Source organism: Fusarium redolens (assembly GCF_020744475.1).
Source record: "Fusarium redolens strain MPI-CAGE-AT-0023 chromosome Unknown BKA55scaffold_14, whole genome shotgun sequence".
Classification (NCBI taxonomy): Eukaryota; Fungi; Ascomycota; class Sordariomycetes; order Hypocreales; family Nectriaceae; genus Fusarium; species Fusarium redolens.
In genome coordinates, this window is record NW_025763677.1 from 332,658 (window position 1) to 345,202 (window position 12,545).

Here is a 12,545-nt window from a genome sequence, read left to right on the forward strand (position 1 = left end):
GCCGAGGTTCCCGGCTTACCGTTTATGGACCGGCAACCGCCACATGTTGTCATAGCTCATAACTCATTGACTTCACAAAATTTACTGAAGGGCAAATTCCCAACAATCAGAAATGGTTTTCATCTATCAAGGACGCAGGAAGGAAGACAACTACATTTACTGTAGTTACCCCAACTACTAGAGGTTTGTCGTCTCTAGACCTTGGCTCCATGGTCTCCGCGACACCAAATAAAGCTATAAAATCCATGTCACGACCCGTCGCCTTCGCCCACTCTTTCACGTGTTTATCTATGATATCGGAGTCTTTTCTGCCTTGTTGTATTAGTTCCTCCGCTTTAAGCCAGAATACCTGCGACACGCTCTGCCATGGTTCTCCTAATAGCGAAGACTCTGTATGCAGAGCGAATGCAATAATGGTGACTGCAAGCGTGATAAAATGTAGGGGCATTATCAGCAAGACAATGCTAAGCCCAATCCATCGGCTAGGAAGCTGTAGCGTTGGCCTATTGACTTGCTCGATGGTATCGTAGTTCGGCTGCCAGTAGTAAAAGTACATTTGGTAGATCCGGTAGGTAAGCTCTGAAAGGGCTATTGCTGGGTTGTTTGTTCTTTGTAACATCTCTTGGAAGAAAGCGGTTGATCCGGGTGGATGAACCAAGTCCTCAGCACCTGTGGGTATGATCACCAACACCATATATTCTCAGGCTCTAGCTATCATAACGCGTCTAACTTGACCTTCCGCGAAGCCGCAGTCAGGCTAGGAACCGTGGCTAGTACACCCTTAGCATCCTCTTTAGCAACCTGAGCACCACCCTCAATCGCCAATTTCGCGCTGGTGTCTATGTCAAGACCCTTCTTAGTCATGATAGCTTCGATTGCTTTCGACGACTCGATGGCTGCACGAGCGCGGTCTTTTAGACCGGTCATGATCTCATCTTGTTTCTGTGCACATATTAGCATGGGCTTTACACGGAATAAATGCACAAACCTTCTGGATCAATAACCTCAAAGCTTTTCCAGACTTTTCGTTGTAAGCCCGAAGCCTCTCCTGCAGCTGTTCAACAGGGGTGCCTTTGTGCAACGCACCAGAGAACTCGTTGCACATCAAGAGTCCTGGCGTAATGTGATCTCGGTCCATCTCAATGTACATATATGTGATATCGTAGAGCATGGAAAAGTAGGCTTTTGACTGTAGCGTGGAGGTGTAGATGGTCTGAGTTGCGATCTCGGTCATTGTGAGTGCCTTCTTGCGGTAAGACCTCTCGGCAACTACACTCATCTCTTCGGCAAGCAGATCTGTCTTCTTCAAGATGATGCTCTCAATAAGGCTGCAGAGGAGAGAGAAGAACTTCTCCAATTTGCTGACCTGAATCGAAAGATCGACAAGAACCGAGATACAGTCACTCAGTACTGCTTTGACATTCTCCTGCGTTCTGACGTCAGCCATCTGTTGTGTGTTGAGAATTCTGAGTACCTACTAGAAGTTTGGCCTTGTCATTCAGAGTCTTCAACTTTTGCTCAACTGCCAGCATAGCAGCCGCTGCTTCCTCTTGTTTCTTGATGGCACTATCATAGTTTGCCTGGGCAGCATCGACGGCATTTTGAGCGACTTGAACGCCCTGCATTGCGCCGTTCAATTGGGCAGTTTCTTTTCCGATTGTCAGCAACGTGGCCTGTTGGTGACCTTTTGTTATTAGTTTAACTTACGAGCAGACAAATCAGGTTTTGGGACATCAACATTGAGCCTGGTAAATGGGTTTGGAGAATTGACGGAGGCTGTACTGCCGGAAGCGGCACTGAGAGTAAGAACGTCGTTTTTGGCAGCCTTAACCGCCGCTTTCCACTTGTTAATAGCTTCTGCACTGGCCTTTTCGGAGTTGAGCGAGGAACCCTTCTCAAGATGCTGCCTGATCTCATTTGCGACCTAGTTATATGTCAGCCAAGACCTTGGGACTGGGGTCTCTCCTTGGGGTGCTGACCGAAATGGCACGAGTGAAGGCTGACGCAAGTTTCTTGGTGGCTTCAGTTTCCGTTTTTGGCACATCTGCCAGTTCACCTTGAAGTTGTCCAAGCAGCCAGACAACCCCACTTTGCTCTGTGGGCGCACCTTTACCTTCAGCATTTGCCTCAGTCACCTCAAATTTCTTCCAGTCTATGTCCTTATCATCTCCCCCGAGAAAGGCAAAGAACGCCGTGAAAAGGTAGGCAGACTGATATGCTGCAGCGCTGGCCGGGTCATTTGCCAAAGGTTGAGACGAAGGTTGTACTCCATTTGTGACACTGGAGCCTGCAGGATTATTTGGCTGAACTGTAATCGGCGCTCGTGTTTGCCCTAAGACACCACCGGCAGCGGCGCCCAGCGGATTTGCGGAGGCGAGTGCAAGGGGCAGTGCAGCCGCAGTGATGGCGGGCAACGCCTGAGCCTAGGCACGAGTTAGTCGAGACCGAGGAATCTCGTGAAGTTGGCAGGTTTCTCACAAAGGATGATGCGGCGCTCTGGAGAACAGTAGCCCAAGGTCCAGGAACATTGTCAAGTGCACGATCTATCCTCCAAGTTAGCCCATAAAGTTTTCAAATATTGTCGTATGGACCTACCAAGTCTTTTCTCGGCCCTTTCTAGAGACTTTTCCATCTGTTTGACTTCCTCGTCGCTTGATTTAGTTCTCTTGTCAGCAAATGTCTTCTCAATGTCCGCCAGCTGTTTGTCCAACTCGGTTTTTGAAGCTTTACGGGCAGTTGTTCCAGACTCCTGCTCAGTTGTGATGTGTAATTCCATGACCATCTTGCTCCACCTATTGAATGCAAGGTGAATCTCTGCGGCATACTTAGCGCAAGAGTTCGTGGTGGACCCAAATCTCTTCAGAGCTCGCCTCATATCATCGAGGTTATCTTCGCTCTCGGTACATTGTTCCAAGTGTCCAAATAAACCAGGGATCTAGCTGTGACATTAGTGAAAATCCCGCGACTTATGTCAAAGCAGCAAGGTCTTAGTGGAACTTACGTGTTCGTTCAAGATTGAAAAGCTCAACTGCTTCAAGTTCTCCATTCTGTTACTGGCGATTCCGAAGGCTTCCTGGCCCCCCGAATTGCAGACTATTGTTAGATTAGTTCACACAGACCCTGGCAGAGAGTTCAGGAATACCAACCATCAAGGAGGGAAGCCCTCAAAGTAGGATCGGGGCGGTTGATAAGGTACTGAAAACCATTGGTCGGCATGGAATCCTTGAGAGAGATCTTTTTAGCTTCTTCATTAGAAGCTGCCACATAACAGGCACACATCATCGAGATGGCAGTAGGAGCGGCACCGAGCAACTCGCCCCAGTTGAACTGGAAGAGAGCTGCTCCTTTGACCTCATCAACGAATTGGTTCGACATACGCCCTCCATACTGAGACAATCGAAGGCTTTTCTGAGCAGCCTCTATGTCTTGGAGAGCGGAGAGTTGTGCGGTTGCCATACTGTTGGATTGACTTCTTGCTATCGTGAATGTTCTTAGTATTCAATGAGCTGACTGAAGATCTACAAACTGGGAACGGCAGCCCGACGGGCTTAAGTACGTCTTATGGTGGACCTGAGCAAAGGCATCAGAAAACCCTTTTACTCATGTTAAAAGCTCATCTTCCCCCGATGTGCATTGTTGAGTTCTCAGAATAGCAGGACAAACCCTGTTGCGCAGCCAAGCGCTTAGTGCATCGCTTGGCACATATAGGTCAGGTGTTCGTCCATGGCTTAGCTGAAATATCCCAATAGACATTTGGCACCATTAGTTTGAGCTGAAATACCAGTCAGGATAGTTGATAGTTATGTGATAAAGACTATATGCAGCCATCCTTATCGTCACACTTCCGAATACGAGTGTCGTTCGTAGAAACGCCACTTTGCGCTTGTACTTTCAGCTCAGCCACTTCAAATAGATCGTATAATCTATTTAAATGGCAACTCTGAACTAATTGGCAAGATCTCCACATCGCTTGCAGTACGTCCTGTTTGGGCAGACAACGAGACGCAAAAGTTTGCAAGTAATAACTCTGTTGATCGTAACAGTACAGAACTTGGAACCAAGGAATGCAAATAGATCCTTTGCTGAGCTTCAGCCCGCCTCTAGAACGCCTCGGCGCGTATTGTTCATTAACCTTCAATCTGTGGCTTTACGTTGGCAGGCTGCGGCCCTTGGCGCATTTCTCCCTGTTCATTGGCGCTCCAATCAAACCCTGGATTCTTCCCTCATAACGTGCCTTAAATTATTCTACCTATCACACGTTAAAATTATATCCCTTCAGAAGTTCCCTTCTGTACAGACTAACATTTCGCCCATCACCACGAACTCATACAATAGATTAGGCCAGACCAGCAACAACTTTTCAAAAATGGTCAGCAACAGCGACGCTGAAGAGAAAATAAGTATGACCTCAAGGGTGATAGAAAGTTGTGCCATATTGATAAATCGACAGCTATAATACAAAAAAGGGTCTCCCGGCTCCACAGAGACACAGATGTTCTGTTCTCGCAAGGACAGCAGACGAAGGCATCCGTCCTTAAGCAGGAAGCTGAAGACCGGCAACAGGTCAAAGCTGCTGGAGATAGTGCGTACGCTGCCCTGGAACGGGCTGTCCAAAGACTAGTTGAGCTGCCAAGCAGCCGTGACGAAGTCTCCGAGCAAGATCCAAGTATCGTGGCCATTTTTCACCACGCCATTGAGCAATTCCAAGGGCTCAGCAAGACATCGCAGACCAACACGTACCAGTTGGGAACAGCGGCGGCAAACTATGAGAGCTTCATCAGCGTTATTTCTTTGCACAATAGCAAACTGGACAGCCAGTCTTCCAGCTGGAATCAAGAACAAAAAGCGGCCCATGATTCAATGTTGGCCTGGCAAAAGAAAAAGAGCGAATATGACAGAAAACACCGCGAACTCTCCAAGCAGCTTAGTGACGCGCGAGACGAGCGTAGTGTAGGAAGATACCGTCCCAACGATCAGAGATACTAAGACTAATAGTGCCTAACTTAGTCATTTGGTGGCTGGGTGTCATCAGGCTTCAGCACTAATCTTGACGACAAGATCTACACAATTGAGAAGAAGATCGAAGAAAACAAGAAAAGGTATGATGAAGCTGAAGAAAATGAGAAATGGAACAAGAAATTGCGCACAGAAGCGAATTATGGTCGAAAAGTCTGCAGGGATCTCAAAGTCCGTATCAAAGCTTTAGACAAAGAGTTTGCTACCGAGCTACTCCGCGTCAATGAGAGTCAGCTGGTTGAGTCTTCTCTTTGGCGAGGTCTTCTCGAACTCAGCAGCATGGTGGAAGACCCCAAGTTCTTATCAAGCCGTGATAATAGTCTTCGGCTTGTGTTGAAGATTCTCAAAGCTGATGATGATAAGTTTGGCTCGGGAGATCGTTACGTACATATTGAGGAAAGGATCAAGTTAGCTATCATCGGGAGATGGGGAGAGGATGGTTTCAAGAAGCTCCTGGTTCCCGGAGAGCGACGAGGCCCACGAGGCTTCCTCGCCAATGAATAGGCATGTAATAAAGTGACGATACAACTATAAGAATTTTAACTCAGTTCGATCAGCTTCTCTGCAGATGCGCCCGCCAATGGATAGTATTGTCTGGTGTTCTTCACTGTAATAATTATCTATAATTAAATTTACATATAGCTAAGAACAGGTCAATGGGACAATGATGTAAATAGTATTGCTTTTATAATAGTATATTCCGGACTTAGTTTTATGGTGGTTATATTATGTGAAGCTTTTAAATCTGGTTTCTTCTTGGTATCGATATGCCTGCCCGCATCACAGATACAAAGAGAAATGGCATAGCCAGCCCACTCATGTTCCGATGCCGTAAAGCGCTGGCAAGTTGTTAGCGGACGACAGGACAAGGCCTAGCTAGCCCGCTTTCCCCACGCCAAAGTTGTGATATCACACGCTAGTACGTTGATGCTTGGAAACATTGAAGATGAGGCTTCTGCCAAGACTTTGGGGCTGGCTGAAATGCATGACATGCCACGAGATATAACCAGTACATCTGTAGCATACCATGTGGCTAGACCTTCAAATGCACTATGCCATGACTCCTTCCTGCCAAGTGTCGGTCGAACCCTGCCAGACTGGATTCGCATTCTGCTTGCGCGTTTCGCGAAACTGTTATGGCGTTCTGGGCAGTGAGTGAACTTACGAATCAGGCATTTCGAATATTACATGGAGAGAGGCGTGTTTGAGTTCTTAGATTAATAGTCCCCTATATTAATCAAATATAGAATTAACTTGTTTAAAAGGGCAATAGGGTGCCTAAGAGTACAATCTATAAATAAAATAAGATACTATATACCAAGTTACTTCAACCTTTATAAGATAAATTGTAATAAAATAGGACAGCTAAATCTCATTTAATACTATAGGGAGATTGTATAAATACAGGGTAGGAGGTTAAGTGATAATATCACGTGCTTTCGAGAAGTTGTCCCCATTAATGTATGTGCCTTAGCGGGTATAAATAAAACATCATTCCCGCTATTTCCGATACCGATGCCGTTTCCCGATCCTAACTCCGTCCTCTAAGCATCACCACTACGTATGAGTTATTAACTCATACTGGCCAAGCACTAATGTCTCACAGATATAAATTTACCAAGTATCAAAGAGTTATATCAATTTCGTAAACCGGGAGCCATATTCACCTTATCACTTCGGTCGTGCATTTTCAGACTCATCATGTCAGCTCACGATTCTTCCTTGCGTGAAACTAACTGGCCCACTCTGGCTAGCTACGTCTCTACGCATAACGATACTTATCCTTTCATTGATCCAGGCGAAGCCGACCTGACAGGCAAATCAGTCTTAATCACTGGCGCATCCAAAGGAATTGGGAGGGCGACGGCAATTCGTTTTGCCATGGCAGGCTGCTCGAAAATTATTCTCGCCGCTCGCTCTGACATGGCCGATGTTGAAGCGGCTGTCAAAGATGCCGCCAAGAAGGCAAGTCGGCCCCAGCCACTCATTCGTTCTATCAAACTGGATATCACGTCAGAAGAGTCGGTGAAAGCGACCGCAGAGACCGCCAAAGATATACTCGGCGGCAGCCTAGACATCTTGATCAACAATGCTGGTTGTCTAGAGGAGTGGAAGCCCATCACTGAGTCTGACCCATCTGAATGGTGGTGGACTTGGGAGGTCACCATGAAGGGCACCTATCTCTCCGCTCGCTATTTCATCCCAATACTGCTCAAGTCATCCACCAAAACGATCATCAATATCAGCAGTGTTGGTGCCCAAATTATCGTTCCCGGAGCATCAGCGTACCAGACCAGCAAGTTCGCTCTCTGCCGCTTTACCGAGTTCATAGACAAGGAATATTACGAGCAGGGATTAATCTCCATATTAATTCATCCGGGTGGGATCAAGACCGAGCTAGCTTTGAACATGCCCCCAGCGATGCATTCTCATTTGAATGATACCGTAGAATTGGCTGCTGATACAATGGTCTGGTTATCTCGTGAGAGGCGAGACTGGCTGTCGGGCAGATTCATCACTGTGAACTGGGATATGGAGGAATTGGAAAACAAGAGGCAGGAAATCCTTCGAGGAAACTTGCTCAAGTTTCGTATGACGATCTGAGTCAACGGCGCAATTTGAGAGAAATTGATGTTCGTTTCTATGTCTCATGATGACCTCACTAGATTTGTTCTGAGTACTGTGCAATGGTCAGTTCGTGGGCACCGGATTTAATTTTGGTCTTGCGAGTGTGATAACGGATCTCAACATGGGAATAGCAACTGATTTTCTGGTTTAAAAAAACACCAAATGATCCGATTGACGTGTTTATATTTCGCCGGTTATGCGATAACTTCAGTGCCTCAGGCCTTGGGTTTGTGCTTGATCTGCAGTTAACTATGCTCCATTCCATTGTACGTAATTTGAGCTCGGACTGTGACTCTTCGCCGTACCTTAGTTTTACTTCATTGGTTATAAAATCTGTGCTAAAACTCCACCTGTAGGAAATCGAATATCCACCCAGTTTCATAAATAAGTGCCAACAATGAGCCCACGCATCTTGTAATCTCCATTCATCCCTCTTATTATTCTTCTACTCAGCCATCCGTCTACAACCATGACTTCGCTTCTCCACGCAGAAACCGAATCGTCTTATTGCAGGTTTGTTGACGACCCAAACACTGATTACGAAAAAGAAGGGCTTGGACGTCGTTGCGCTATCCCCATGACGATGGTTGATAGAGATGGTTCAATTCTATATGAGACGCCAACCTTTGACCTTCTGTATGTGATCATTTCGGAAAATGATACGAAGGCTCTTCAGCAATATCTCACGATTGCACCTTGGGCCGTCTCAATAGAGCCTATCCCCTCGGATGAGCTTTGGGCCATCCCGAGGCCCCATCCGCTTTCAGACTATGGCGGCTCGGATGGCGGTTTACACGAAAATTACTTCCTCTATGCGGCCCGATGGGGAGGTCTCGGTGTACTCCAAATGCTTCTGGACCATTGCACGAAAGGCAGGGATGTCACTCAACAAATCAGATTCAAATCGGAAAGATTTGAGTTATTGACCGAGGCGGCCCAGTGGGGCCAGCTCGAAATGGTCCAATTCCTACTCGACAACCAGCCTCGATACGCCAGCATCCACGAGCGAGACCCCAACGGTTACACTGCGTTAGCATCAGCTGCCTCTTACTACGAATATGGCCGGCAATCTTCCAAGGAAGGGGAAGGAGTTACCCCTGCCAAAAGCGAAGCAATTATGAATTTGCTGTTAGATCGGGGTGCCTGTGCGTCTGATATCGCTCTCCCAATGTATGGGGATAAGAAATTACGTAACACTGTCTTGACCTTAGCTGTAGAGTGGGCAGGCTCGCAGTTAATCAAGAGACTCATCGATGGTGGCGCTGATGTCTATGCTAAGGTAACAAGAGGCCCATGGGATGAGAGTTTCTGGGATCAGTATGGCTCCACTTTCGAAGTCAACGCACTATATGTTGCCTGCACGCACGCAAACTTCGAAGCTTTGAAGACTCTTATTGATTGCCGAGGTTCTGGGGTTGATATGACAGATGTGATATGGGAGCGAGACAGTCGTGGAAGCCTTCCTCTCCACTGGGCGACTCAAAATGACTTGCCAAGGGAGATTTATGGGTACCCAGTAGCGATCATTCAAGAGAAGGCACGAAATATAGCAAACATCGTTGAACTTCTCTTAGACTTGGACCCCACAACAATCAACGTTCCAGATAACGATGGAAATACACCTTTACACTACGCTACCCGGTCATTGAGTCGACACGACAAGCTATACACTCCTATCTTCCAACTCCTATGCGCTAGGGGTGCGGATGCCAGCATACGTAATAACGAAGGTCAAACGCCTCTACATACCTTGTTTCGCCTCAATGATAATGGTAGATCCTTTACCCACAAGACTCCCATCGACAGAGCTACTATATCCACCTTGCTCGCCCACGGTGCAACTCCCACCGACGCCGATAATGTCGGGGATACACCATTGCATATTGCAGCTGCAAATTTACGTTGGACCGATGCCGTATCATATCTTCTTCAGCACGGCGCTGATCCCGCTCGACAAAACTTGAGAGAGGAGACAGCTCTTCACCGGGCTGCTGGTGGTAGTTACATGGGACGTTACTTTATGATCAAAGCGCCGGAAAGGATTAGAGCACAAGATGATATGCTGGCAAGACTAGTCAAGGCTGGAGGAATGGAGTTGATGGACTTGGCAGATGCGAAGGGAATGAATCCAAGAAAGATATGCCACAAAACAAGGCAGGAATGGAAGGAGCTCGATGGCCCACCAAAGCAAAACGGATATGGGAGGGGTCGAGGAAGGGGTCGAGGAGCAGTTCGTAGGATGCATAAGATTTAAAGTATTGCAAGAAGCTAGAATCCAGATTTACTGTTTAATCGATAAAGTTCCTACTTATAGATAAGGATAGAATTAGGATCCCCCATATGCCAGCTATGGGGGAAGTTAATAATAAATATATATATATGTTAAGTGATATTTAAGTAAACTGTTTATAGTAATTTTATAACCTTAGTAGTAATTTAAGTAAAGACAGCATAATAATATATATCTAGTTATTAGTTACGCCCTTCCTTCTTTCTGTTTTATTCCACTCCACATTAGCCTATATTGGGAAATCTCGAGTTCGGATCGACCTGACCATGCTATCTTAGCGTGATTTCCCTTATCTAAAGTGAGTCAACCAACGTAAATTGGTCTCGCTTCAGCCATATCATCTTAGCCAATTCAAGGTCTCTTAAAACCTCATTCTAAAGCTCACATCGGTGCACTTAGCTGGTCATCAGAGCCCATTATTCTACATTTTTGACATCTCAAAAACTACAACCCTCATCGGCCGTACCCTCATAATCGAGCTCTGTCAAGATATCTGATGTTATTAAATAGATAATTCGTCAGGTTTGGCAGACCCCACGCGGGACCAAGCTAGGACCTAAAGGGAGGATAAACCCTAATAATTTCCAGTACTACCGCAAATAGGGCTTTACTATCTACTGCACCTATTACGGTAAAGAGTCTAATAAGCATTAGCAAACGCTTCTATACTCTTTAAGGCATCAGACTAAGCTAGCATTTAGAGCTTTTAAGGACAACGAGGATACAGACCAAGATAATAGGCAACGAATTCAGGAATTATTCTATCTCGATATCTATTAGGATCCCTCAGTACTTGACGGACTTGATGTTCGCGGTCTTTAGGAATTCTGCAATGCCGAAAAGCTTAAGGAGACTGAAGTTATAGAGAAAGGCCATCGGAAACTCTGCGTGAGCACGAGGCCCCACGAGAGTCGAGCTATGGCAGATTACCTGTTCGATTTTGTTTTACTTGCTGATAAAGCTGTTTTAAAAGATATAGAAAAAGGCGAATTCGTTGTCAAGGCCGTCTCATTATCGTAGGATGGTTACTCGGGATGGGGATAGGTGAGGATCCCGATAGGCTATCTGTTAGAGTTGTGGACATTTCTGATATAGAATAAACACCGGACCGAGTCCTGTCTTCGCTTCGACAGACCTAAAGGAGATCTCGCGGATAGTATCTGGCCTGGGGATATGGCACTTCTCGATACTGGAAGATGTTCGGAAATTCGCCGATGGCGGTACTACAGTAACCAAAAGGATTATATGTACTAAGGAAGCATGAATGTCCACAGATATTAACAAACCTCCAAAAACAAAAGGCCGATGCTAATGGCATGACGAAGTGGGTCAAAAGCGGATCAACACTGATCCGCGAATGTTCAGACATTATAAGCTGGCCCTCACCAGTGAATCACCTGTCATCTTGTCGTTTTAAATCTCTTACAAGGGCCAACAAGGCACGCAAGTCTCAAACAGCTCTTGGCCAACACAACTGCCATATCCATTTTTTTCCAACGCAATATGAATCCCCCATCGAAGAACTGATTGACCTTGTTTGGTCGCCCCCGCGAGGGGTCCAGCGGCAACACAAAAGCAGGAAGCATCCTGATAACTTCTAATATTACTGTCAATGGGGCTTCACCATCTACCGCACGTACTATGGCCCTGAATCCGATAGGTACTGGAATATGCTTTTGAGTTCCTTAAGCAGCAAACTAGGCTGGCATTTGGATACTTTGAGGGTAAAGAGGATATAGACCAAAGCGACGTGCAGCTACTCAAGAAACTTTTCCACCTTGACGCACGCGAAGACGCGTCGCTGCTCGAGGGTCTTGACATCAGAGGCATCCGAGAACTGTGCCAACGCCAGGACTTGGATGATAAACGAGCCATGGCTGGTCACCTCTACGAGTTTGTTTTAGTCGCTGATGAGTCGGTGTTGAAGGATATTGCAAATGGCGAATCGATTGTCAAGGCGGTCTCCCTGGGTTGGCATGAGGGGTTTTTGGGGTGGGGTTGGATGAGGATACCAACAAGCTATCTTTTAGAGCTATGGCTATTTCTCAGCATGCATGTTTACAGTACCGAGTCAGCTCTTAGGTTCAACGGGCCTGAGCAAGATCTGGATACCTATTTGTGGCCCGGGGATGTTTCTCTTCAAGGTACAGGACGGTTCTCTGAAGTTCGTCCATTGCTTTTCCACTACAGAGGACAAAGACGGAATGTAATGGTGTATTCTAAGGAAAATACAAAGATTCTATCAACTATGTAGATTCCAGTATCTGTCGACGGATCAGGTCCCTCCCATATGTATGTCTTCGTCTTTCGAAAAACCGCTGGTGTCGATAAAGGTTAACGGCTCATTCCTTGCTTAATTCTTCGAGGACCGCATGCAGACGCGCATCGCATTAGTATATGGCTCCTTTATGTACTTTACTTCTGCCCGCACCTCCGACGCCATAGCCAACACGTTTCCCCTGAACTTCTTCGACACAAGCGCATGGTAATCCGTAATTCCCTCTATCCAAAAATCGGCAAGCTGTAACTTCTCCTTTGGATCCTTCTTGTTGTAGACTGACTCGGAACACTTGAGCTGCACTCAGGTAATCCTAACGATCTTTTCAATTTC

The 12,545-nt window shown here is 46.4% G+C and overlaps 5 protein-coding genes across 5 annotated transcripts; 4 read left to right on the plus strand and 1 right to left on the minus strand.

The window, feature by feature from the left end:
- Positions 1–714: 714 nt before the first annotated feature.
- Positions 715–3,456, minus strand: BKA55DRAFT_519951 (uncharacterized protein; the record flags this gene model as incomplete). Its single annotated transcript, XM_046188380.1, has 9 exons — positions 715–942; positions 989–1,426; positions 1,479–1,648; positions 1,708–1,924; positions 1,980–2,423; positions 2,479–2,543; positions 2,596–2,935; positions 3,002–3,093; positions 3,147–3,456. 9 exons carry the CDS (start codon positions 3,454–3,456, stop codon positions 715–717), a joined length of 2,304 nt encoding a protein of 767 aa, XP_046045781.1.
- Positions 3,457–4,366: 910 nt separating this feature from the next.
- BKA55DRAFT_693537 (uncharacterized protein) lies at positions 4,367–5,520 on the plus strand (the record flags this gene model as incomplete). Its single annotated transcript, XM_046199930.1, has 3 exons — positions 4,367–4,400; positions 4,451–4,950; positions 5,008–5,520. 3 exons carry the CDS (start codon positions 4,367–4,369, stop codon positions 5,518–5,520), a joined length of 1,047 nt encoding a protein of 348 aa, XP_046045782.1.
- Positions 5,521–6,529: 1,009 nt separating this feature from the next.
- Positions 6,530–7,789, plus strand: BKA55DRAFT_576856 (uncharacterized protein). The gene is made up of 2 exons (XM_046193526.1): positions 6,530–6,577; positions 6,623–7,789. The coding sequence occupies exon 2, from the start codon at positions 6,718–6,720 to the stop codon at positions 7,618–7,620; it is 903 nt and encodes a 300-aa protein (XP_046045783.1). The 5' UTR covers positions 6,530–6,577; positions 6,623–6,717; the 3' UTR covers positions 7,621–7,789.
- Positions 7,790–8,113: 324 nt separating this feature from the next.
- BKA55DRAFT_519292 (ankyrin repeat-containing domain protein) lies at positions 8,114–9,898 on the plus strand (the record flags this gene model as incomplete). Its single annotated transcript, XM_046188329.1, has 1 exon — positions 8,114–9,898. One exon carries the CDS (start codon positions 8,114–8,116, stop codon positions 9,896–9,898), a length of 1,785 nt encoding a protein of 594 aa, XP_046045784.1.
- A 1,453-nt stretch (positions 9,899–11,351) lies between these two features.
- Positions 11,352–12,214, plus strand: BKA55DRAFT_576859 (uncharacterized protein). The gene has a single exon (XM_046193527.1). It carries the CDS (start codon positions 11,808–11,810, stop codon positions 12,186–12,188), a length of 381 nt encoding a protein of 126 aa, XP_046045785.1. The 5' UTR covers positions 11,352–11,807; the 3' UTR covers positions 12,189–12,214.
- Positions 12,215–12,545: the final 331 nt, after the last annotated feature.

What these genes read in the sequence shown, in the direction of transcription:
- BKA55DRAFT_576856 (XM_046193526.1), top strand. Translation starts at nt 6,718, where the DNA reads ATGTCAGCTCACGATTCTTCCTTGCGTGAAACTAACTGGCCCACTCTG.
- BKA55DRAFT_576859 (XM_046193527.1), top strand. Translation starts at nt 11,808, where the DNA reads ATGGCTGGTCACCTCTACGAGTTTGTTTTAGTCGCTGATGAGTCGGTG.